Source organism: Macaca nemestrina, chromosome 8 (genome assembly GCF_043159975.1).
Source record: "Macaca nemestrina isolate mMacNem1 chromosome 8, mMacNem.hap1, whole genome shotgun sequence".
In the NCBI taxonomy this organism is placed as follows: domain Eukaryota; kingdom Metazoa; phylum Chordata; class Mammalia; order Primates; family Cercopithecidae; genus Macaca; species Macaca nemestrina.
In genome coordinates this window covers 27,014,145-27,041,258 of record NC_092132.1, presented here as the reverse complement: position 1 = coordinate 27,041,258, position 27,114 = coordinate 27,014,145, and the positions used below count along the sequence as shown (strand labels likewise).

General features: G+C 39.5%; 1 protein-coding gene across 7 annotated transcripts in view; it reads right to left on the bottom strand.

Moving 5' to 3' along the window:
* Positions 1–27,114, bottom strand: part of LOC105468533 (sterile alpha motif domain containing 12) — a 495,768-nt gene that overhangs the window by 187,917 nt on the left and 280,737 nt on the right. For 2 of the 7 annotated variants that reach the window (XM_011718763.3, XM_071067437.1), the window contains exon 5: positions 1,267–26,546. The exons of the other annotated variants lie outside the window; for them this stretch is intronic. In XM_011718763.3, the coding sequence (XP_011717065.2) occupies positions 26,503–26,546 (44 nt within the window). In that variant the 3' untranslated portion in view covers positions 1,267–26,502. Of the gene's footprint in view, positions 1–1,266; positions 26,547–27,114 lie in introns of those variants that run through there. 7 annotated transcript variants of the gene reach the window in all.

The following is a 27,114-nucleotide window of genomic DNA, read 5'->3' as shown; positions in this document are numbered from 1 at the left end:
AATGTCTAGAAAGGTCCCAGTGATTACTTATCTATCCAGGTCCACAACGTAGGTTTGGGTGTTGCTCCAGTCACTTACCTGTTTGGTTTTAGATCCGTGCTTTTTCCTTCTTTGCCTAGTATGTCTGCACGGGATGACACTGCCTAGACTCCCTTGTGCTACACCTTCCGGGTAGTTTTAGCCAATGTGAAGCACTGGAAGGAAGCCGAGGAGCAGAACAGGGAATATCCCTCTCTATATGTCACTTTGCTTCTGGTGGCGTCTTCGGCAGTGGCTGCATCTCCTCCTGGTTCCAGCTCCTACTGCAATAGTTCACTGGGTTCCAAGTTCTGCCAGGCAGCCTGTTACTTCGAGCTTCTGCCTTGTCCTTTGTCCTTCTAGCTTCAGGGAAGGTAGAAACTTCCTACTGTTGCTAATTTCTGGGCTGCCTCATTTTCGCAGTTTCAATATTCAGCTCTTTTATCATTTGTGCTGTCAATTCCCTGCATTATGTTCCTTCATTTAAAAACACCTGGAGTGGCATCTGTGTTCCTGACTAGAACCTCACTGATGAATCTTCTACTGGAAAGAGAAGGTTCAAAGTTTCTTAGGCCATAGAACCTGTGGTAGTAACTCCTGGTTGTCCTCAATATATAATCCATCTAATAAGAATATTTAGCTGTGATTCTGCCTCTCAGCCTCTTTTATAGTTTAGCATGGCCATGTGAACAAGTTCTGGCAAAAGTGATGGAATCAGATGTGCTGGATGGACGACTCTAAACCTTCTTTAAAAGTTAGCTGTTCCATACCCTCTGTACCTTCTTCCCCTCTTCTTCCTGTGGCTTGGAGCATAAATGTGACCACTGGAGCTCCATCCTGGAACATGAGAACAAGGACCTCATTCTAGGGAGGGCAGGGCCAAAAGCTAGAAGGAACCTGAGTCCTTGAGAACTCTGTGGAGTAAAGCCACCACCCCAGCCCTGCTCTTCCTACCTTTGCAATTTTACATAAGCAGCAAATAAAATTCTCTTTTGTCTAAGTTGCTGCTATTTTGAGTCTGTGCTTATTGCAGCTGAATCCTAACCAATTCAGGATCCAAATCATGAGCTCTGTGTCTGTCCTAGACTGCTGATGAACTTTCTTGTACCTTTCCTTACTTCATTAAAGCAAGGTCCTTGATCTTCTGATCTTATGCTAAGTTTTTGCCTTCTCCTGTTTATATTTGGAATCGATGTATGCTCATCTGTGAAGCTTTCAAAAAGCTTTAATCCTTTTAACAGCTTCTGCTTTACCTACTAAGTTTTCTCTGAAAGCAGGGTAAGATCTGGCCACTGACCAAGCTGATATCCAACCTAGAAAATGATTAAAGCCTGAATGTTAGGGAATTTTTAATTAAAAGCCTGGGAACATTGTTCCTTGGGTATTAATAAAGTCAGTAAAATGGAGAACCAGCATGACCTAACATCACAAAACAGGCCTTTAGTGTCCTAGTCTGCTAGCCCCTCTTCATAGAGCTGATGGGCTGTGACTGCACCTAATGACTGCCAAGCATACATAAATCTCACCTATATTTTACTCAAGTGGGCATCAATTAGAAATGTGGACTTCTGGAATGGTGGCTCCCAAATGTTATTGTGTGTGAAAATCATTTGGGGAAGTTTGTCTGAAATGAAGATTCATATCCTTCCACTCATGATTTAGTAGGATGGGGTGGGGGCCATAAGCTGTCTGTTCAAAAGGACCCCAGATGCCTCTAAAGCACATGGTCTATGGACCACATGATGAGAAACATTGCTTCTGGGGAGCTCATAAAGGCTATAAAGCAGCCACAAGTGAAGAGAGCTGTCATCAGCTGGGGGTGGGATTAGAGAACATTAATTGATGTCTACCACATGCCTGGGGCTCTGCTAGGTATAATTCAGACATCATCTTAGTTTCTGCTTACAATAAACCTGCATAATTATTATTGTTACCCTTGTTTTACAGTGAGCAACCTGAGGCTCAGAGAAATTAAGCAATTTGCCTAAAGTTACAATGCAGTTTCAAAGCTGGGGGTGTGTGTGCTAAATACATTCTGTTTTTCTCTGTACAGTTTGGCTCTATACCCTTCTTCATCATGCTTTGCACTCCTAGATGCTGACCTGTACAGAATGCCTCAAGGGATGCTCTGCCTCTGGCTTTTGTTTGGGTTGGGTTCTGCCAATGTGAAGTGCTGGGAGAAGACTGGAAAGGAGGAGAAAGGCAAGGTCAGGGTATTTCTTCCCCCAGACTCCTTCACTGCAGGTGGCCATGGCTGCTGTCCTTGACCAAATGTCACAGCCCTTGTGACAGTCCTCTTTCCATATGACTGTCTTCTTCCAAGTTCCTGTAACTGTTCCCCTTCTGCTAGAGAGAACATCAGGCCTCATGCTGATAACTGGTAATTCCTGTTTTCCTCTCTAGCTAGGATGAGGTAGTATGCTAACCTTTTGTTTCTCTATAGGGCTTGTCCTTAATTTTGTAAACACAACCATTTCTTCATTAAATTCTCCAAATCACTCAGTCATTTGAGCATTCCATTTGTTTCTTGCCAGGAACCTAGTACAGGCTGTTTGGCTCTGAGTCTTCCTCTTTCCACTCTTCTACACCCCCTCACTTCACCTTCCTCACATAATAATTGTGATGATGGTGATGATGACAATGGCAATGATACCAGGACGCTTACTGTATGAGCGCAAGGTATTGTGCTGAGAACTTTACATGAATACTCTTAATTTCCACAACTACCCTATATATTAGGCACTGCTTCACATTAGGCACTGCTTCACTCCCATTTTGCAGAGGAGGAAAATGAGTTTCAGAAATTAAGTAATTGACCCCAGCAGAACTGGTAAATGTTGGTGCTGAGATATGAGCAATACTCACTCCTTCTACCAGGCATCAGGGCCATCATCACACAGTATATTCCCAGCTAAATGTGTGAGTAAAATTCTTGAAAATAAAGATGTTGAAAAGTCGATGTCACTTATTTTTCAGGCTTGAATAGGAAAAAAAGTCTTCCATTTCAAAAAGGAATATGTTGTACACACGATATTTTTTTTCTACTTTCTCCATCACAACTCAGTTCAGACCTCTCTACTGCACAGATGGCAAGTTCTAATAGCTGCTTAACACGCCTCCAGCCTCTCCCCATTTTATTCTGTATCCTGCTAGTCACACCATCCTATAAATGTTCTTAAAATTTATTTTGATTATGGTCATGCTTGTGGAAATAATCAATATAATTCAAGTGATTACTTCTAGGAAAAACCCAAATTTTAGGTAATACAAAGACCTCAAGGATAAGATCTTTCTTGATTCCTAAATCTTTTATTATAATTATTTCAATAGGTTTTTGGGGAACAGGTGGTGTTTCTTTACATGAATAAGTTCTTTAGTAGAGATTTCTGAGATTTGGTGCACCCATCACCTGAGCTGTGTACATTATACCCAACGTGTAGTCTCGTATCCCTCACCCCCTTCCCACCCTTTCTCCCGAGTCCCCAAAGTCCATTGTATGCCTTTGTATCTTCATAACTTAACTCCCACTTATGAGTGAGAACATACAATGTTTGGTTTTCCATTCCTGAGTTACTTCACTTAGAATAATGGTCTCTAATTCCATCCAGGTTGCTGCAAACGCCATTATTTCGTCCTTTCTTATGGCTGAGTAGTATTCAATGGTATATATATATATACACACACACACACACACACAAATATATATATATATAAAAAAGACCATTGAAGGTACTTAATAATTATTAAAGGAAAGAAAGCTTTAAAGCTTCCCCTACTTTCCTTATAGAACAAGAAATTTACACCCAAGATGTTTGTTGTCACTTTCAAGAATAAGCACAGGAAGAGGCACTAACATTTTTGCCGATGCTGTTTTTCCTGCTCAGGATATTTTTCTACTATGTGCTCTTGAGACTCTATTTATCCTTCAACCCCAGATATTGCCTCTGTAATTACAAAAAAAATCACTCCTTCCTTTGTGCTGTTTCCTTTGGTCTCCTTTTTTTCCCACTCATGCCTCAGACCTAATATTGTTGGTTTATCTGCTTGTTTTTCTACCTTGATGAGTATGTGGTGTTCAATAGCTGTTCTAGTCTGTCTCTAGTGTGCCTCATTGTACTGAAGAGGCTGTAAAGCCAAAAACTAAATTCGCAAGACTCCCTTGCAGCTAGATTGTAGGTTCAGCAAATTAGATCGTCTTTTTTGATATTTGGATAGAGAAAGTGAGGTGGAGGCTGCACATCCACAGCTGTGAAGACACTAAGTTTTCTGTGGCAGAGCTCTGAGGAACAGCCAGGACTACATGAGTATCCAGAGGCAGTTGCAATAGTGGTGGTTTTCTGATCCCTGGATTACTGCTTAGGTGGGTATGCTCTTGACTTCAATGATTTCCCTAGTACTCTCTTGAATTCTTACCTTCCCTTGTTGAGGCAGAGAGAGAGTTGCTGTCCTCACAATGCCAGATGGGTGGTCTTGTTCAGAAGTCATTTCTAGAATGCCAGAAAAGAACCTGGACCTCCTCTAGCCCTTCCAACAATTTTGTAAGCATCTAATTCCCTATATTATCTACTTTCTGTTGAAAATAACTCACGTGGTTTCTATTTCCTTCACCTGAGCCCTGACTGATATTCCTACCAGATACAAAGTTTGTTGAGGGCAGGGTCTGTATCTTTTTATCTTTGTATCCTCTGTCTTGAATGGCATCTATGACATAGCAGAAATATTTTAATGCATGTTTATAGGAATAAGCATTTGGCTAGTCTCTACCATGCCCTAAATGTTGTCTGTTACCTCATTAATTCTCACAACAGCTCTATGAAGTCAGGATAATTAGTCTCATTTTACAAGTACAAAGGCGAGGCTCAGAAAGATTTAGCAAACTGCTCAAAGCATCTGATACAGGATCTAGTAGCTGTTATCAGATTGCAGGGAAAATCTGCAGCCTTCGAAATCCTTACTCTTTTTAATATAGCACTGCTTCCTTATATGATAAAAGGATTTCAGAAGAAAAAAAATGAAACTTGGGTTAGGGTCATATACATTTGAGAGCAAGGGCTAGCAAACTATGGCCTGTGGCCAAATCTAGCCCACTACGTTTTTTGATGAATAAAGTTTTATTAGAACACAGCCAAACACATATTCATCTACATATGTCTACGGTTGCTTTTGTGCTACCACAGCAGAGTTGAGTGGTGGCAACAGAAACTCTCTGGCCCACAAAGCATGAAACACTTACTATCTAACCCTTTATAGAAAGTTTGCTGATCCCTGTTTAGAGCATCTCTGTAAGATATACTTATGCTAGGCTTAGCCAAAGTTTCAGACTAATTTTGAAGCAGGCCTAGGTGATTGAAAAAACAAGACATAAATTCTGAGGCTCATGTGCACTTGGATTCTATATAGTGTCCTTGGCCTTATTAAGTCTCTCAGAAAAGAATGTTCTTTTTGGTTTTCTTAGTTGGCTTATTTTTCTTCTTCCATCTCTGCACCATACCCATCCTTCTCAGAAACTCTGTTTTCCTCAGCTCTTTATTTTCTCTCCCTGGAAAAGCTACTTTTTCACTTGATTTCAATAATCACCATCCTTTTTTTGACCACAAAGGCTTTTTCTCTAATTAATTCCCTTAAACACCTCCAATCATATCTCCAACAGTGTGTCAATTATTTCTGGTTTTATATTTTACTATGACCTCACACTCAATAGGTCCAAAAGGCAGTTAATTATGTATCTTCTCTTCAGTGTTCTGTCTTTACTGCCATCCTATGATTCTTCTCATATTTGGGCTTGACATCAGTTGGCCTCCTCCATCTTATTTTGCCTTAGAAATGTGCCTGCATCTTGCTATTTCCTCTTCATTCCTGGGATCACTACACCTTTACACATTTTCACCATCTCATATCTGGATTATTTTAATCACCATGTAGAGGTCTCTCCCTTTTCCTACACACCCTGCAGTGCCCTCTTAATCTTTAGCAATTGCTACTTTTATCATGTTATATGGTTTTGCAGAGCTTTTGGCTGTTTATCTGTTCTTGCATCAAATATAAATACCCTCTGACTGCTGCTCTACACTATGCCTGTCTCTGAATGCTTCAGAAGTTCATAGACAAAATCTGTCAGTTCCAGCCTCTGTTGCCGATTTTTACTTGAAAGGCCATCCTCATCCCCTCCGTGCCTCTGATCTTCACATCCTTCCAGGCCCAGATCACGTCCCATCTTATGAGTATTTACAGGACCTCTTCCTCTTCTCTTTTGTTCTGTTGTCTAAACTCTTATAGCCTTTACAACATTTATTTATATATTGTCTTAGAATATCATTTGATATGGGGTAGTCTTTTCTCCTCCTCGTTTAAATATGCTTCTACCATCCCCACCATGACCATCGGCAACTACAGCTTTTATTAAACCACTTGTAGAGTGAATATCCATGCAGGACATGCTCTGTGTATTTTTAATGTGTTATATCTAATACAACAACCTTTTTGATAATGATTTTATCTAAAGTGTGCAATTGGGGAAATTGAGGTTTAGAAAGGTTAATAGTGAGTCCAAGTAAGAATCATCTAGTAAGAATCAGAGCTGGGTCCAAAGGGCTAACTTCAAAATCCCTGATCTTTCCAGACTAAACTCACAGATAACATAGAGACTGAGCAAGGGAAACTTAGTTACTTTGACTTGGTATTAAATGAAATAACAGTATTCCCATAGCTACTACTAAGGAATCTTGTCCTTTCTTAAGATGACTAAACCACATTGGTAGGGAGACAACCATAGAAAAAAACTGAGAATTTGCATCCACAAAGAGGAGATTATATTATATAGGTCTCAAAATGGGAGTTTTCCCTCCATCAAGAGCCACTGGTACAAAACCATGAATGGAAGTATTTAAGAGATGCCCTCTCTGTCACATATCTGCTGTGGGATTTAAGGAAGGTATTTTCTCTTCAAAACACTCACACATCCAAACTAGAAATCCATGTGGAATATAAGCCACTTTATGCCCCTGTATTGACATATTAGTTCAAAACTCTGATGGCATGCAGTTGTGAGAGCATCAGGCAGGAAAATTAGATCATCTGATGGCAACTTGCTAATTTATAATTTGAGAGAACTTATTCTGGATTTTCTTCACTTTTATGTGTCCACTTGGCCAAGTACAAAGCAACAGCTGCAGTGGTCATTTTGGAGTTCCTCCAGGATGTGAATGTGAGACCTGCCAATCTTCCCTACTCCTTTCCTGCAGGTACCTGCCTGCAGTGACTCTACTGGCAACACCAAAGTGCTAAAGTTTATCAAGAAGTATGTGGAAATTAACAAAGAATTCTCTCTGTCTATAGAAAGCATGCTATATTGGGACCTTTTGGTACAGCAGACAGAATGTATAACAAGAGACTAAAAAAAGCAATATGGTTCCTCCAAGCAGATAGTGGTGACTGGGGGTAGAAGTGAACCAGAGATAGTTAGTTTATACACCTCTGAAGAGAACATCTCCTGTGATCCCATTTTTGCATTTTTTCCTAAGTCTTAAATATTTACCCTGGTTTCTATGATTTAATGGAAAGAACAAACATTGAAATGTATAAAGGTTTTCATTTCTGATAGAAATTTAGTGATTATCTAGTATTGAAATTTGGCTATTTTTTGACATGTGCATGTGTGTGTATGTGTGTGTGTGTGTAGAGGAGAGAGAGGAGACAGAGGGGGATCTCATGCTGATGAATAATTCTGAATTTTTACTTGAAAGAGATTTAAAGTGAAGGTTCTTGAGGAGGTGATTTGTGTCTTTAATCTTGCTCAAATGTAAAATAAAGTGTAATTCTAAACGTCTTTAAATGTTCCTAATTCCAGATCTCACTATCCTCATTAATTTAAAATCAAGGAACAAATATAGGCTTGGCATTTTCTATATATTTTTTCTGTATCTGCTAAACTATTTTAATTCATAAATTCTATAGCATAAAATAAAATTGAAATACCATTTGTTAAGCAGGGTAATGTGACTCAGTGGTTGCCAGTGGAAACCTGAAGATATAAAATACACCAGCTTTCTTCTTTTTTTAACTTTTTATTTTGAAATAATTATAGATTCACAGGAAGTTGCAGATAAATGTACAGGGAGGTCCTGTGTATATGAAATGAAGAAACTCACATTTGTATAATCAATCAATTTTACAAGCACTTGTGTGTGTGTGTTTGTGTACGTGTGTGTATTTCTATGAAATTTTTTCACATATGTGGTTTTGTGCAATCAAGATACACAGCTGTTCCATTACCTACAGGATTTCCTTGTGCTATATTTTCATAGCCACATCCATCACTCACTCACCATCCCCAACACTTGGCAACCAATAATTTTTTTTGCCATCTCTATAATTTTGTTATTTCAAGAATGTTATATACATAGAATCATAGAGTATATAACCTTTTGAAATTGGCTTTTTCTCCACTCAGCATAGTTCCTGTGAGATTTTTCCAGTTTGTTGCCATGTTTCAGTAGTTTGTTCCTTTCTGTTGCAAAATCGTACACCATGGTATGGATGTACCACTGTTTATTTAACCTTACACCCACTGAAGGAGATGGAATTGTTTCCAGTCTTTGGCTATTACAAATAAAGCAGCTATGAACATTATTATACAGGTTTTTGTATGAACATAGGTTTTTATTTTTCCGGGACAAATGCCCAACAGCATTCTTTTTAAAGAAAAGAAACTTCTTAAAAACTTTATTTCTGCCTTATGCAGTAAGTAGAATAATAAAACTAATTTCATGTACATATTTACCAAGTGTCTTCCTACCCATGCTTAGTTGATAACTATGTTATCTCGCCTCTCGGAAAGATTCTTGTCCTCTGTTTTCTGACCAAAATCTTTAGAAGACTGATTTGGTGTTTCATTCTTATGGAGACATGCTCACATGAACCACTGCCATTTACTCTTGGTGAATTTCTCAACTGCTTTTTGTATCTCATCTGAAACAACAATAACAAGACTCCCAAAAAGTGGAAAGTCTTATTCCTGTGTTCGAGTTTTAAAACTCTGAAACCTAAAGATAAACTTAACCACACATAATCAAAATATCAGGTCAATATAGATATTCACCTTGAAATTATAGGCTATTACCCTAATTTGCATGAACAGCTTCCCCCAGATCTCCTACATTCCTGAGTTTAGATTTTCCCAGGAGAGAGTGAAAGATCCATCACCTTACCCTTTGTAAGGCATCTGTTGGGTGAAGAAGTTTCTCTGAGCCAAGAGAGAGCCATGGATTCTGTCATGAATTAGGCACTGGGAATGGGATCATGGGAAGTGAGAGTGATGAACCATAGACTTGTAACTCATATGTGGTTCCTTGAGGACTCGGGATAAGTGTCCTAAAATAGTTCTTTTGGAATAAACCTCACAGCATTTTAGATGCCATCAGAAGGTTAGAAAAAAAAAAACCCTCCAGAAGCCTCCCATTAGGGACAGTGCAGGGAACCCAAAGCTGATCTACCCACCTAGGAAGGGGCTGAGGAAGGAAAAACTGCTGCAGGCTGAAAAAGCGTCCACCACTGTGGGACTGTTAGAAACTCCTAGGGGGTGCTGGTTGTTGGGGGCAGCATCTGCTGAATGGAGTTATTACCAGCTTTCCCCCTGAGAGCTGCAGTCCTAACATCCGAATGAAGAGATCTAACTGCTTACAGATTTCTGTTACCATCTTCTTTTTGATGTGAGTTACTCTTGAAATGCTGGAGAAGGGACAAATTTCAAAAATAAAATGAACGATACAAACATTGTCAGCTTATTTTTCTGTCTAATGGCATTAAAAACAAGCAAAAATTCTAGAACTATCTCACGTGCTGGTTCAAAGGGAAGTTTCCCTGATACTTGAAGGCAACAGATACCACATACTGAAAGGAGGTAGATGACTACCACACAAGGTTTGTAAGGGAGGTGTGAAAACCAGTTCCATTATCTTGACCCTCAGCCATATCAAGAGCATATAAAAGTTCGGAGGTTGGCCGGGTGAGGTGACTCATGCCTGTAATCCCAGCACTCTGGGAGGCCGAGGCAGGTAGATCACGAGGTCAGAAGATCGAGACCATCCTAGCTAACATGGTGAAATCCTGCATCTAGGAAAATAAAAAAAAAATTAGCCGGGGGTGGTGGCGCACACCTGTAGTCCCAGCTACTTGGGAGGCTGAGGCAGGGGAATTGCTTGAATCCAGGAGGCGGAGGTTGCAGTGAGCTGAGATCGTGCCACTGCACTCCAGCCTGGTGACAGAGCAAGACTCTGTCTCAAAACAAACAAACAAACAAACAAACAAACAAAAAACACAAAATATCAAGTATTTGGGGAGGATGTGGAACTATTAGAACTCCCTTTGACTCCTGGAAGGAGTATTAATTGGTACAACCACTTGGAGGCACTGGAAGAATCCACTAAAGCTGAACATATGTGTTATGGAATGAATTGTGTCCACTCCCTGCAAAATTCATACATTGAAATCCTAACCCCCACAGGGTCTCACTCTGTCCACCATGCCTGGCTAATTAAAAAAAAAATTTTTTTTTATTGTAAAGATGGAGTCTCACTCTGTTGCCCAGGCTGGTTTTGAACTCCTGGCCTCAAGTGATCCTCCTGCCTCGGCCTCCCAAAGCATTGGGATTACGGGTGTTAGCCACCATGCCTGGCAGAGACAGGAACTTTAAAGAGGTAATTAAATTAAAATGAGGTGATTAGGATAGGCACTAATCCAATATGACTGATGTTCTTATAAGAAGAGGAAATTTGTACACAAACATCCACAGAGGGAAGGCCATATAAGGACACAAGGAGAAGACGGCCATCTACAAGCAAAGGAGAGAGGCCTCAGGAGAGACCACCTCTACAGACACCTAGATCTCAGATTTCCAATTCCCAGAATTGTAAGAAAATCAATGTCTCTTGTTATCCAGTCTAGGGTACTCTGTTGTGGTAGCCCAAGCAAATTAGCATTAATACAATCTACCTGACCTGTGGCCCAGCAAACCCACCCTGAGTATGTGCCACCAGAGATGCATAAATGTGTTCACCCAAAGACATGTCCAGTTATAGTCGAGTAGTCCTAAACCGGAAACTACTTAAATATCAGAATTATGGAATGCATAAATTGTGGGATGCTCACATGTTGAATAATTTTGAGTAACGAATAAATGATCTAGAACTTCAGACAACATAAATGAATCTCATGATGAAATTGTTGAAGAAGGAAGATACAAAGAGTACATAATGTACAATTCTGTTTATATAAAGTACAAAAGCAGTTGAAGCTACTCTTATTATTAGAATCTGGCATTTATCTTTGGGGGATAATAGCTGGAAGGGTACAACAAGAAAGGCTTCTGGTGTGCTAGTAATGTTCTATTTCTTGATCTGGGTGCTTGTTGCATAGGTATTCAAATTGTAAATGTTTGGTGAACTGTACAATTAATATAGGTGTACTTTCCTGTGTTATACTTCAATGAAGAAGTTTTAGAGGGAGATTTTCAATAAAGAAAAGTGGGCAAGAGTCCTTCATCTCTTAAGTTGCTTGCATTAAATCAGTAAGAAGAAAACAAATAATCTCATCAAAAAGCAGGCAAATGACATGAACAGATACTTCTCAAAAGAAGATGTACCAATGGCCAAAAAAATGTATTAAAAAAAAGTTCAACATGACTAAATTTCAGGAAAATGCAAATTAAAATTACAATGAGATACTACCTTGCTCCTGTAAGAATGGTCATTATTAAAAAGTCAAAAAACAATAGATGTTGGTATGGTTGTGGTGAAAGGGGAATATTTACACACTGCTGGTGGGAATGTAATTTAGTACAACCTCTATGGAAAACAGTATAAAGATATCTTAAAGAACTAAAAGTGGATATACCATTTGATCCAGCAATCTCACCACTGGGTATCTACCCAAAGGAAGTTATTATATGAAAAAGACACAGGCACACATGTTTATTGCAGCCCAATTCACAATTGCCAATGAGTAGATTAAAAAAATATGGGACGTGTATGTGTATCTATCTACCTATACACACACACACACACACACACACACCATGGAATACTACTCGGCCATAAAAAGGAATGACATAATGTCTTTTGTAGCGACTTGGATGGAGCTGGAGGCCATGATTCTAAGTGAAGTAACTCAGAAATGGAAAACCAAATACCCATATGTTCTCACTTATAAGTGGGAACTAAGCTATGAATACACAGAGGCACACAGAGTGATATAAAGAACTTTGGAGACTCGGGATAGTGGGAGGTGGGTGAAGGATATAAAACTACATATTGGATACCGTGTGGTCTACTTGGGTGATGGGTGCATTAAAGTCTCAGAATTCACCTCTATATAAGTCATCCATATAACCAAAAACCACTTGTATTCCTAAAGCTATTGAAATAAAAAAATATTAAATTGCTTGTATTTGCTTAAGGGAGAGAAGGCGGCACTCCTTTCTGACCCCAACTCTGGGGAGGGGGCTTCAAAGGACCCTCAAACAAGGTGATATGTGTCTCCAGGAGCTTGAGGGAGAAAGTGAGAAATCTAAAGAGCCTGAAGCTGTGGTTAGCTAACTGCTCTGTTGGCTGACTAAATGAGAGATTTTGATGCTGGGGACAGTTTGCCCCCAAGTGTGTCAGGGCAAGGGCTACAGTAGCATTTCTTGTGGGTAAGAGCTGGGCCATCTTGCATGAGAAAGTTAGTATGGAGAAGTGAAGGGCTATCCAGGGAGGCCCCCTAAAAGTAAAAACACACCTCAGTCATAAAGCTGGAGCACTGCTGGAATACTATGAGTATAAACCATAAAGCATAATTCAAAAATATATACCATGAGTATTCCAGAAACATAAACTTGTACAAAGGCACAGATGCATTTGCCATAGGTGAGTCACCTCCAGTAATGGGGATGGTGGGAGGGTGGCAGTGTCTAAAGAAACATCAAAGAGCAAACGGTTGCCAGCCCTCAAGAGCAAGGGTCAGCTTATGACTGTATTCATCAAGTAAGAACTTTCCTGACCCACTTCCCTCCCTTCACCCTGTTCCAATCATGAAAAGGTCAGAAACTCCTAGTCAGCAAGGGAAGGAGTTCTGTGTGACACTGGCTGAAAAACGTGGATTGTTTTTCAACATGTTGCACTCTGAGAAAGAGAGGAAACCACTAACATTTGAATTTTCATTCATAACTGAGCTATCAAATTCCTAGCAGAAGTTGTGGCCCAGATAATTAAAACTACAGAGAAAATTCAAGGGGTTATAAATTGATATTATGCTCCAACCCTTATACTTAGAATATTTGCTTCTCTCCCAGGGCCAGATCAGCCCCCCTTCTGGCATTCTCAGGCCAGATCAGCCCCCCTTCCTCCATAATGGAGACCAATAAGAGGTGTGAGTTCAGCAGAAGTAGGAGTGAGAAAGAGGGAGCAATTGAGGGTAATCCTGAGTGATCAGGAAGAGGCTGATGGCAATAATCAAAACACAGATGCAGGAGAAAAGAGCAGGCTTGGTGGTTGTTCAACTTTGTTGAACAACTTTGGTGTCTGAGTTTGAGATGCCTCTGGGATAGAAAAGTGAAACTCTTCATTGGACAGCTTGGCATCAGGAAGAAAGCTTAGAACTCGCTAGGGTTAGAATCATCAGCATATTGGTGCACTTGATGTCCTAGGAGTAGGTGTGGTTTACCAAGGAGAACACTGGATCATTACTTTTAAAAGAGAGATTAGTGGAGGAGCCTGTAAAGGAACTGCAGAGTAGGTAAGGAAAAGAGTGAATTTCCTGAAGCTGAAGCAGGAGAGTCCTTTGAAGAAAAAAAGTGATCAACTGTGGCAAAATTCTACAGATGTCATGGAAAGGAAATACTGAGCAGTATTGATTTAACTTCAGAGAACTACAGTGATATTAGAATGGCTATCTTGTGAAAAGAAGCTGGGATTGAAAGTCCAAAAACAGCAGACTATGGAACAAATGGGACATGACAGAGTACAGGCAATTCACGTGGACGACTCTAGAAATCTAGCATTGTGAGAAAGGAGGGCAAAAGCTTAAATATAGAAAGGGTTAAGGGAAGGGATCCTAATGTTTTCTTGTGTCATGAACTCCAGTGGCAGCCTGTTGAACCCTCTGGGTCTCTTTTCAAGAATGTTTTTATTTTTTGTTTCTTTCAAGAATGGTTTTAAATGCAAAAAGGAAAATAGAAAATTACAAAAATCAACTCGTTACATTGAAAAATCATTAGCCAAAATAGTTTTAAAAAATCTATGACAGAACAATGCATGTGTGTCTTTGTCAATGTATTAATTATTGGCAGAAATAATACCATATTTGGAAGTAGTGATGAGCGCAAACAAATAATATTTCTAGATATCTTCAGCAACCTTTATGTGATAAAAAAATCACCTGTGACTTGGTGACAAAGTCACATGTATTGCTAAGAGTATTGAGTTTTGTACCCTACATTTATAATAGAAAAAAGTTGAATTTCAGCAAGAAGCTTATGAATACATATATCATATATTAACATATATATCATATATAAGAAATACATATATATATAGTTTTATATTTCTTATCTGAATTCATCAGCTCTCCTGAATTCTTTCCATGGTTCCTTAAGAAAGAAAGGGATCCCGGAATCTCAGGTTAAGAATCCCTTCTAAGAGAGGTGTTTTTTTGTTTGTTGGTTTTTTTTTTTTTTTTTTTTTTTTTTTGAGAGAAAAGGTAGGCCTGGCATAGTAGCTCATGCCTGTAATCTCAGCACTTTGGGAAGCTGAGGTGGGCGGATCATTTGAGGTCAGGAGTTCAAGACCAGTCTGGCCAATATGGTGAAACCCCATCTCTACTAAAAATACAACAATTAGTGGGACATGGGTGGCACATGCCTGTAATCCCAGCCACTGGGGAGGCTGAGGCAGGAGAATTGCTTGAGCCTGGGAGGTGGAAGTTGCATTGAGCAGAGATCGCACCACTGCACTCCAGCCTGGGCAACAGTGTGACTCTGTCTCAAAAGGAAAAATGAAAAGAAAGAAAAAAGTTGTTCGTGGATAGTGGAAAGTTTTGAGTCTTCCTACGGCAGTACGACAGCATAATGCAGTGTGTAGGGGTAAACTTTGGAGCTATACTCCTTGGGTTTAAATCTTGGCCTTCCTATTTATGAGCTATGTGACATTAGGCAAGCTATTTAACCATTTAATTTCCTTATGCCTCAATTTCCTTCTCTGTAAAATGACGATGATAATAATAAGCCATCTCATAGGTGATTGTGAGGTTTAAATATAAATAGTTATTATCTTGACCATTTTCCACTCACTCAATACCCTTGGCCACACAGAATGCCTTCAGTTCCTCAATGTGCCACATTCTTCTTCCCCGAGAGCTGCCATTCAAACTGTCTTTCAATATGGAAGATTCTCCCTCCTGTTCACCTGACTGACTCCTCGACTCTTTGGGACTCAGCTTAAAAACCCCCTCCTTTGCCTTCTCAGAGGTGTCTCTGAAATAGGCCTCCCACAATTACTCTCTCTCTCAGCATTCTTTGTCACAATTTGTGATCATTTTATTAGTTCTTATGTCTGTAGTGGGCTCCATAGTGATGGGGGCTGTGTCTGTCTGGGTCCCCTCTGTTGCTGTGTGCCCACCACATAATAAGTTCTTCATAAAGATTCATTAAAGGGACCATTGAATAGGGAGCAACTGAAGTTATAAGGGAGATCCCTGGCTACACGCTTGTGGGCAGTGCATCAGCTTTTGACGTGGGTATGGATTTCATTAGTCTGTTCTCAGTCATGTTCTGGAGCTGGTGGAAAGCCAAACACATTGCTTACATTAAAATGTTTACAAAATAGCATTTAGCTTTTCTTCATGTACTAAAAGGATCCTTCTCTCTGTCCTAGGCTGAACCAAGTAAAGCGAGACCTGAATATAAAATCCTGGACTGTGGTATAACCGTTCACATTTGTGTAGGCAGTACACATGGTATCCATGCGTAAAGTTTCCACCAAGCCAGTATTTTACTATCCAAGTGATAGAAGAGACATTGATCTAGCATTCAGGAACCACACTTTCCGTTCTTGTTTAACTGTTCATGTTTAGCTGGGTGATTTTATGCAAGTCAACCTCTCTGAGCCTCAGGTTTGCCATCTTACAGATGGCAATTTAAAAATACTTGTTATGGCAGAGACTGCTAGCTATTCACCAAAATCCATTCTTTCCTTCATAAGAGAAGACCATAATTCGAGACTTCCCTTGAGGCAGGTGTGATTCAGGTCTTGCCAACAGAATATAAACACAAGTGATGTTTATAACCTGTGTTTACTTGTTCAAGGCCTTTTAGTCAGGCTGGAGCAGCAAGGACTGGAGCAATCTCAAAAATGGTGCCTTAAAGATGGTAGAGCTGCTGTCAGACTGGAGTCCTAAATTACTGTGTGGAACAGAGTCACCCACTGACCTGCAACCTTTGATTAGGACTGTTAAATGAGAAAGAACTAAGCCATTAACTTTTTGAAATATATTTGTTACAGCAGCTAGTGTTTGTTTAACAAATACAAATGCCCTATCTATATTATAAATTGTGAGAGATAGATCTAATGTATGGGAATGAACAGTTTTGGGAGGTGACAAGTGCTGCATGCATTTGTCATCATATTATTAATACAGAGAAAACAAGTGTCAGGTAGAATGTCTGACATGTTTAATATCTGTTGAATGAATGCACGGATATCTTGCTGAAAAAAGTCCTGAGATTTAAAAAAATCTACACCGAACATGGTGGCTGATTCCTGTAATCCCAGCACTTGGGGAGGCCGAGTTGGGTGGATTGCTTGATGCCAGGAGTTTGAAATGAGCCTGAGCAACATAGCAAAACTCCATCTCTACTAAAAATAATTATAAAAATTAGCTGGGTGTGGTGGCACACACCTGTAGTCCCAGCTACTCAAGAGGCTGAGGTGGGAGGATCACCTGAACCTGGGAGACAGAGGTTGCAATGAGCTGAGATCACACCACTGCACTCCAGCCTGGGCGGCAGAGTGAGACCCTGTCTTCTTTATGCCTCAGTTTCCTTCTCTGTAAAATGAGGATAATAGTAGTGAGATCCTATCTCAAAAAAAAAAATCTGTACAACACAACATCACTGGCAATATTTGCACAGTAGAAACATTTAATTAATTCACTTAGACTCACATGAGTAAAATAAAAACCTCCTATACATATAGGTTTCTTTCAAGAAGATTATTGTTTTCTTTTTAATACTTTTTCCTTAAAAATTACAAAATACTAAAGAATATTTTGACAAAAGGAAAATGTACCCTTAATCCCACTACCCAAAGAAAGCTCATTCATTTTTGCCCATTCCTTCTAACTTTTATCTATGTGCATGTCTATTTTCGATAGTTATAAGTCTGTTTCTTCTTCTCCTTATTTTAAAATAAATTTTAATTTGTATTCGGTAAGGAAGGCACAGGCTTAGTAATTCTCCAGAAGAGATTTCAACAAAGAACCACCTAATATTTCTAACAGTTCCAATTTAATTTTGCCAAGGGGTTCCATTCTTATTACAAAGCATGCCAGGGAGGAAAGGTGATTTTCATAAGAAAATACATGGAGTCGTTAATTCTGACTACAATTAAGGTGATCAAGATTATAAATGTCACAATTTTCCTGCTTTCTATTTAAGAGTTATCTTGTGGGTCTTCCAAGGATTACCTGGAGGGCAGATGAGTGCATGTGGACTGTATTCAAGGATATAAATGAATTTAATAATTAATTCAACAAATATTTATTGAGTACCCACTATATCTCAAACAGAAGGTGAACTATAATGAATAAGACACCATGCCTACCCTTGAAAAGGTTATAGTAGGGATGAAAAACAAGAAGATATTGCTGTGAACTTAAAGTAGGGGTAAGCCCAGGGAAGGCATGTGGAGGAAGTGACACCTGACATTTGGCTTGAAGTTAGACAGACAAAGGGGTAGAAGGGAGGTTGCCCAGTCACATGGGCCAGAATAAACAGAAGCAGGAAAGAGCATCGTGCTCATGGGACTGCAAGTGATTCTATGTGCCTGGATGTTAACAGAGTCTACTGGGGGAGAAGATGAGAATGGTGCAGTAAGCGGAGGTTGTGTCATAGACAGTGATAAACTTCATCAGAGTAGTGATATCATGTATGTTCAGTGCTGCCTAGAACAGTACCTGGCACACGGGTATTCAATCTGTATTTGTGGAACGAATTGACCTACACCATGCTATGCAGTTGACTCGCAACTGGTCGTAGGGATTTGTCTCTTGTTGCAAAGGAAGAGCAAACCTGGCTGGGAAGGGATGGCTATACTCTTCTCTCCAGAGCCTGCATCTGTGCCAGTGCTTATTGCTTTGCTGGGTATGCAAGTGACCACTGCCTGCTTTTCAACACAGGGATGCTGCTTTAGTCTCATGAGCCCAAGCTATTTGCTGGTAAACAGCAGAGATGCGGCAATGGAACCCTAATCTAAGAATTGCCTCCTTACCCTGATTTCATTTTTTAAATAGCATCGGGAATGCCACAAAGGTAGCTTCTTGGGACATGCTTGCAAAGGAAAAGTATTAATGCCATTTCTAACTCCTAATCCTAGAAGCAGAGTTGGGGTGGAAAGAGAACTGCAGAAGAAACAAGAGCAGAGAGTGAGAGGGAAGCTGTGAAGACTTCTAATTATTTCTTTGCTCCCCCAGGTTTACTGAGGTACAATTGACAAGTAAAAATGGAATACATTTAAGGTATAAAATGTGATGTTTTGACATATGTGTACCTTGTAAAATGCTTGCCACAATCAAATTAGTTAGCATATCTATCAACTCACACAGTTATCTTTTTGTGTGTGTGTGGTAAGAACATTTAAGATCTCTCTTAGCAAATTTCAAGTACACCATGCAGTGTTATTAACTATAGTTATGATGCTGTGCATTTGGTCTCCAGATCTTATCACGACTGAAAGCATGTGCCCTTTGACCAACGTTTCTTCATTGCTACCAACTCAAGGCCCTTGGAAACCTAACTGTTTCTTTATCTTTGATTGTAGTCCTATTTTTGAAAGTATTTTTAGCTGAAATTGAACATCAATGATGCAAAAGTACCAGAAGTCTTACTCTCTAGGGAGATGAATGGATTAATAAACCGGGTCTAGCAATACTGAATAATTTGGAGGCAAAAACCAAATTTGACTCACAACAGCCCAGCAGGGTGACTTACTTTGGAAACATTTTGCCAGCGCTCTGCTGAGCATACTAAAAATGCATGGTGCTGGCTGACTTCATGCCGGGAGCCCATGGATTCAGCTACTGAAGACTGATGTGAAATTAAAGAGAGAATGAAATGTGTGATCTTACTTAATCACACCTGGTGCTTCAATTTCTTAATAATAGCGCCCTATTCCACTGTTGAATTGGATGGATATATGTATATATTTATGAATTATCGCTAGAGGATGGATTAACTCTCTAATGCCTGCCAATCCATTGCAGGAATCTAAAATGCAAATGACAACTAAGTTTTCTCATAAGGAACTCAGGAGCAACTGTTCCAGGACCAGGATTGACATAAAATTACCATGACTTAGGGGAAAAAAGTGAAATGTCACCTCCTAAAAGAAGCCAAAAACTCAGGGTCCCAAGTTAGGGGGAGGCTTGGGGAAGATTATCTATTTTTACACCCAAAGTATATCCCAGGTTATACTGTATGTCTGCTCTGATGATGGAGTGACTTACATTGCTTTAGATTTCCAGGAGGATGACAAGTACCAAGAATAGGGAAAGAGAGTCATTTCAGCTTATTTAGGAATGTGTATCTGTGAGGAATGTAAAAGTTTATCAATCTGTATACAAATTGATGCTTAGTAGAGATCACCATCCTCTCTCTAGTTCCCCAACGAAGGAGTTGTTACTTTAAGGTATCTGGGGGTTAATCCTGAGTATTAAACACAATTTAATCCTGCAGGACCCACATATGTTTCCCTGGTTAGTGAGATACTTTATGGCAATGGGGTGCAAAATTGGACTAATAAATCACTCTCCATAAAAGGCAGCAAGGTGCTTCATCTAATTAAAAAATGCTTATTATGGTTACATGTTCCATTCTTTTGGGGCAGGGGGATGCCTCCTACATGATTCCATTTAGCAGCAGAATATAAATGCTTGGGTATAATTAGCTTAACATAGCCAGCTTTATATCCCATTTACAGTGAAGCGAATCAACAATGAAAGCAACTAGAAAATAGCTACTTTGGTCCCTTCTGTAAAGTAACCATGCAGTGGCCTGCTGACATGCACATGAATGATTCCCCACAGATGCACTGCTACTTCAGAGATTTGTTCAAAAAGATGGACTCAGTGAGGGAATTACATAGGGAATACAAGAATGGACTGCCCAGAATTCTGATGTGATTGATTTTTCAGGAGCATGGGCTTGCAGCTTTTTGTTTCTCTCTCTCTCTCTCTCTCTCTCTCTCTCTCTCTCTCTCTCTCTCTGTGTGTGTGTGTGTGTGTGTGTGTGTGTGTGTGTGTGTGTGTGTGTAAACGACCTCCTGAAAAAATAATTCCTACTGACAGAGATCCAAATAATTGAAAGTGCTCCTGGCTTCTTTCTTGCTTCTGAAAATCCAGAATGTGTTTTCCATCTTTGTGGCCCTTCATCACAGTGTTTTCGGATGCTCTGATCTCCTCTTCTGAGGCTTGAGGTCTCTTGAAAGCAGAAAATCTGACTCATCTGTCTTTGTCATTCACATCCAAAGCATAAGACATGGATAGTATCCCCATGCCATAGATACCCCATACACAGGTGCCAATTAAACCATTAGTTACTCCATGTGGGATTGTCCTGGAAAATAATCAGCAGTCTCCCAGAATATGGAAGAACAATGGATAAATGTCAGAGGAAGAGGGGAAACATGGTGGGAAATCAAGTGAAGTTTCATTGAAATTAATCCTCTGATACTTAAAAATAACTTCTAAATGGATCCTTCTAAAATCATGGAATAAGACTCTATAATAATAAAACGTTGATTTAAAATAAAAGCCCCCTTATTTTGCCATATGGTACATATCTCTGGCCCCTTGAAGATCTTAAGTAATATTCAGGGTTCAAAGCCCAACCGTTTATTGGCAGGAGGGCAGGAAAGTCTGAATGGCAAAGATGGCCTGATTGATGGGGCTTGCACCAAGGTCCTGACATCTCCCATTCAGAAGAGAAATCTTCAGCTTGAAAAGTTGTGAATGCCAGGGATTGCTTTTAAGGTTTGCCAGATCTGTTTTCGATCTTCAAAATGCAGACTGTGGGTGACATATTTTCATCTGTTTTAAAGAGTCTTACTATAGATACTATATATTTATAAACAAATATATAATAATGTAACAAATAGTTCATATATGTCAGTAATTCCTGATTATATCTTGGCTCAGGAATAACATGGTCTGCTCTCTTCACCTCTTTTAGTAGACAACCAATAGACATGACCATGCCTCCTCCCTTCTTTAAACCCCACAGAAACTTGCCCTTACTTTTAGGATGAAACCAAAATCCTAATTGTAGCTTTAGGAGATGTTACAAATTATATTACTTCACATCTTGGGCCTTCCTTACTATGTGCTTCTGCTAATTTCTTCATACCAACTTATTTCTAGTCTCTGGGTTCTTCCTATGGGTTGTACCCTCTATTACGTTGCTATTCTCCCTGCTTCTCTGCTTTCCTGGTTTTTCAGTTATTTCAGATTATTGGCAACTTCATTAATAAATCCTTTCCATAACCTGGTAATCTAGGTTCCTCCCTTATGTACAATTATAAAGCAATTTATTCACAACTGTTACTTAATAATTATTTGTGCAATTCTTTCTTTAATGCCCGTGTTCTATTCTATATTTTAAGTGTGATGATAATCTGGCCCAGAACATAGGAGGTACTCAACAAATACATGCTGAATGACTGAAAGTGGCCTCAACTTCAGTTGACCACAGACTTAAAGTATCAGGCAGTGCGATGTAGTACACAGCAGGTGGATCTCGGGCTGTGTTTGAATTTAGCTTTTGCCCTTGACATCAAGAGTGAGAAGTCATAGAACTCACTGAGCCTCACTGTTCTCATCTGTAGGTACGATGGTATGCACACAGTGCTGCCTGAAATGATGCTCTTCCTTGTTCATAGTCATATCACTGGTCATACTGTCCTATGTGTAACTCTAACCATCTTTTTTGTTTCTAGGGGAAGGTCTCACATGAAAGCAAGCATCCCATCTTCCTCCCTTCAGTAATCCAAAGAGGAGAAGGAATAAGAAAAAGCTTCTCCTCAGTGCTGAAGTAGGTTGCTCAACAAAGGCATTTTATAAGCATCTAGAAACCTGCATCAGATGCCACGTAAACAGCCTCAAATTGAGGAAAGGCACGTACATCACCTCCTAAGAGTACAGCACAGTTGTTTGCTAAAGGTTAAAAGGAAGAAATTTTGGAAAAGCAAACAAAAAATCACTAAATTAGGAAGTTGGGCAACATAGATGGGTGGAAGGAACATGGTACTCTGCAGAAACCCCTTCCCTATCTTAGACATAAGATCATCTAAGGCCACAGTGGAGGGGCCCACAAAAGGGACAGTGAGTGGCCAGCCTTGGCAAATTCTTACATGGTTTATTTTTACTTTTAGTTTTTTTTCGTATTATAAATGATCATATATATATAAAGGAGTTATTAAAATTATTGTGATTAAAATTATAAATAAAATTAAGTGACATCAAAACATAAAAATCATTTTAAAAATTAGTATTACTATGAAAAGTTGCAAGAAAACAAACACCTGTGCATTAGCTCCTGACCTTAAGAAGTAGAACACAGTGGCATCTTCAAAGGTCTAGAGTGCATCTCCTTGATCCCCGCCCTTCACTCTCCACCTACGATAATCACTATGCTATACTTGTGTTCATTATCCACTTGAAAAACAAACACTTCTGCCACCTATGTATATATCTCTAGTGTAAACAATGTACTGTGTAGCTTTGCCTGTGAAATTCAAGTGAATGGGTCATTGCTGCATGTTCTCCATTATTTGACCCTTTTGCTCAACTTTCTTTTTAACATTTATTCATATTGATTCATGTGGCTAATTAGGGCTTATATTCCATTGCACAGATATAGAACAATTTATGTCATCGTAACTGCAGATGAATGATGGGTTTATGTATAGTTTTGGCTATTACTTGACTTTTTTTGCGAACCTCCTCCAACATCTATGGGACAGGTTCATTTTAAGAATTTCTCTCATACTAAGAATATTCACAAGGGCTAAGATGGAGGGGTAAGGGCAGTTTGTAGGAGGAGGAAGAACTCACTACAACATGGAACATGTAGTGTAGGGAATAAAATGCACATGGCTCAACCACACAAAATTCCAATGAAAATGGGGATTTTTTTCTCTAACCCCACTGTCACCAATGTGGCCATTCCAAAAGAAATAAACCACCATTCTGGAACTAGACAGGATATCGTCCCAACTCATGCAAGTTCTAGCTAATTTGCATGGGTAGACATTTCATGTAAGACACAAGACGTAGCTACATTGGATTAAGTATACAGAAGACATGGAGATACAGGCCCTGATGCAAGAGTTCCCGGATATGTAGAAAAACGCGAAGGCAAAGTTCTACTGCTGGGGCTGCTCACAGACTTGGCTCTTCTCCATGTTCCTTGGGCTGAATGACAAAACTTATTGTGTGAATACATATCATGCAGGTCACAGCTTAAGAGAGCCTGGGAATGACGTTACCTAAGATACCACTGAAGAGTGAGTTATAAAGTAGGTCCCAAACATGGAATGAAGAAAGTTCCTCAACACAAAAGGAGGAAATAAACATAACATACAAAAGATTAAAGAATCATATACTTTGGAAGAGATTGATCACAAGAGAAATACAAAAGTTTAATGTATCCTCAAAGTAATTATTCAAACCACAAACTTGCTGAAAGGCAGGTAATGAGGCAACAGATTGAGAAAAAAAGGTACCTTATAAAAGGAATATAAGTAAGCAAATAATTTCATTGCAGAATTTAAAACTGAATGAAAAGCAGTAAAGAAGAGAATCATCCCTTAATGAAGCAGATTAAACTAGAAAAGTGGGACAGTGGTTCCCTAAGCGACATGATCATGACAAATATGAAGGAGACGGTTGAAAAATTACCTATTGGGTACAGTGTTCGCTATTTGGGGGACAAGTATACTAAAAGCCCTGACTCCACCACTACACAACTCATGTGTGTAAGAAATCTGCATGTGTACCTGCCAACTCTATAAAAATAGAAAAAAAAAGAAGAAATACAAAGGTAGGGAAAGATGCATAAAATATACATTCCCAGGGTCAAATGTAGGAAATTTTGATGCAGTGGGTCTTGGGTCAGGCTAAGAAATCTGTAATTGCAAATATATCCTGAGATGATGCTGAAACTCATAAGGCCATAAACTCGTAAGATGGTTTAGAAACTCATAAGATCAGCACAAACTTGAGATATTCACCAGAGTTCAGAGGGACTCTGAAAAAGGCAACTGATAGCGATTAAAGAAAAAAAGATGGACTAAGAACATGGACGTAGTATACACAGCAGATGCACAAGGGGAAGCAGATGAGGAAGAAATTAGAACCAAGGCAACAGAAACCATTTCGAAAATTTATATGGAAGAAAATTTCCTTTAAATGAAAAAAAAAAAAGTCTCCAGTTTCAAAGGCTTTTACTATGGACTTAATGAAAAGAGAAGAACACTTGGATCTACTGAATATTAACTCTAAGAAAAAGACACTTCTCAAAATCTTGGACAAAGAAATGGAACCCCTGGAAAACAAAGGTACCAATGACATTTGTCTACGTGGTTTTCAGGGAGAACGGTGATTTTATGATTCCTAAATCTTGTATCAGCCCAGCTGTCCATAGTAAGTGAAGGCAGCAAGAAGGTATTTTCAGCCGGGGAAGGACTCTAGAGTGCCGATGTCCTCCGTGACAACTGAGATTAATCAAGAGTGTGGAAATGGAGGAACATAAACATTTTAAAACAACAATTTCTAAGAAGAATGTAAATATTAATCTTGAAACAAGAGGTCCACATATGAGAATTAATAACTCAATTACACTAGACTGGGACAACAATCTTAAACTAGAATAACAAAAACTGGGAGGTTGGGGTGGTATGTGTGGGAAGCTGGAGGAGGAAAGTACAGTAATTTCTTATTTGGACACAGGGGTGAATGAATGGATTGTTTGTCCTCAATATTCATAACTAGGGAAGCCCGAGGTTTAGAACATAGATTTTAAACATGTATTAGTATTACTTAAACATCTGATAGTAACTATCAGAGGAACTTAAGACAGGTACCACACCTTCGAAATCCCCTGGGTGGGTGGGGAAAAGGAATCAAACAAAAACTCAGGCCATATAGCAAAACTAGCTCCCCCTTCAAAAAAAGGGGGACAAAGGGAAAAAACTTAAAAAGTCAAATGTAAACGAAGAGAAGAAATAATAGCTTTTGTAAATATATGTACTTCTGAAAGCCTGAAAGTGTATAACACCAAAATATTAATGATCGTTTCTACATTTAGAGTAACTTTAGGTTTTTTATTTTTGCAAAACTATTTAATTCTCTGACAATGATGATGTATTACATGTGTGACTGAAAATAAAACACAAACCTAAAATTCTCCTTCACTCATATGAATGAACATTGATCACGAAGCCACTCATTAAAACTAGAAATGACCAGTGTCCCTGCAGTGGCTGAGATTGGCATTGGCAGTGATTATTCAACTTGTTTCACTAATTTGACTCATTTCCCAAAACAGGATGTGCAGGTGTCGTTCGTTTATTTAGTCACAACACTGATTACTCTTTACAATTGTGCTCATCCCTGCTTTTTTCAGCATAAGCATTGCAGTGATAGGAAGGAGCCCTGGGATGATGCCCTGCATGTGTATGCAGAGGACGTGGGACCTCGACTCACAGCTGCATGACACCGGGTGCTCTGCCATAGCGTCATCCATTACAGGGCCGTGAGGGTTTACTGTTGACATTCCAATACCATTGTAACATGCTTTTCTGCTTTTCTCTCTACTTTGGTCTTAGCCCTCATACTTGCCCCATTACAAACAACAAACTCCAGTCATACCAAACGAGTCCATTTCTTGAATCTCACCACCATCTTTGGAATGCTTTCCCTTGTTAAGTCTCAGCTCTGGAGTCCCCTGCTTCTTGACCTCTGAACCTCTCCCTTTTAAGGGAAGTTAGGGGCCCTTCTAGTGACCTCATATTTATCTCATGCTTAGTAATTTGTCTCCCCGAGGAAATGTCTGCCTCATGAGGAAAACATGGGACTCTTGCGGGCAGGGAATGTGTGATATTTGTCTTCCAGCATTAGCATGGTGCCTGAAAAACAGAAGGTACTCACACACAGTTATCGCAGGGAAGGCTTTTCTGAGTTGATTTACTCCAGCTCCCAGCCTCTTCTTCTCTCACTCATATCTTTTCCTGGTGGGAGAGAACCTAAGCTCTAAAAGCCAGTGTTTGCCAGAGGCTTGTTCCCTGAACTTCTGATTTCCAACAGTCACCTCCTCCCTGTGCACAGTTGAGATTTTTATGCAACAAAATAAGTTGACAGGGGCTCAGTGACAAGTTTGTTGTGTTATGGGACTCCAACCTCACTGAAAATCCTTCTCATCTACCTCCTACACCAAGTTCCACCACTCTCTGGGTAGAAGCCTATGCCAGGCTTGCTCAGCGTTCTGTATCATGCTCCCAAGTGCATCACTTCTGAAAAAGAAGGGATGTTCATGAATAGCTGCTGTTGATGTTAAAAATATTCCCTAGTTGAAGAATTTCCTCACCCACACCTATCTTTTAGAATAAGTTATGATTCTTTTGTTTTTTTTAAACTTACAAGTTAGGACCAAGAAGGAGTGTCCCATTTTCAGGACAGATCAAGGGAGTATTAAATACAGAAGGACTTGACTTATAGTAAAGTGTTAGTCACTAGGAGTTCAAGAGATACTTTAAAGGACCAGGGTTTATGTACTCCATTCTCCTCTAACCTCCCCTT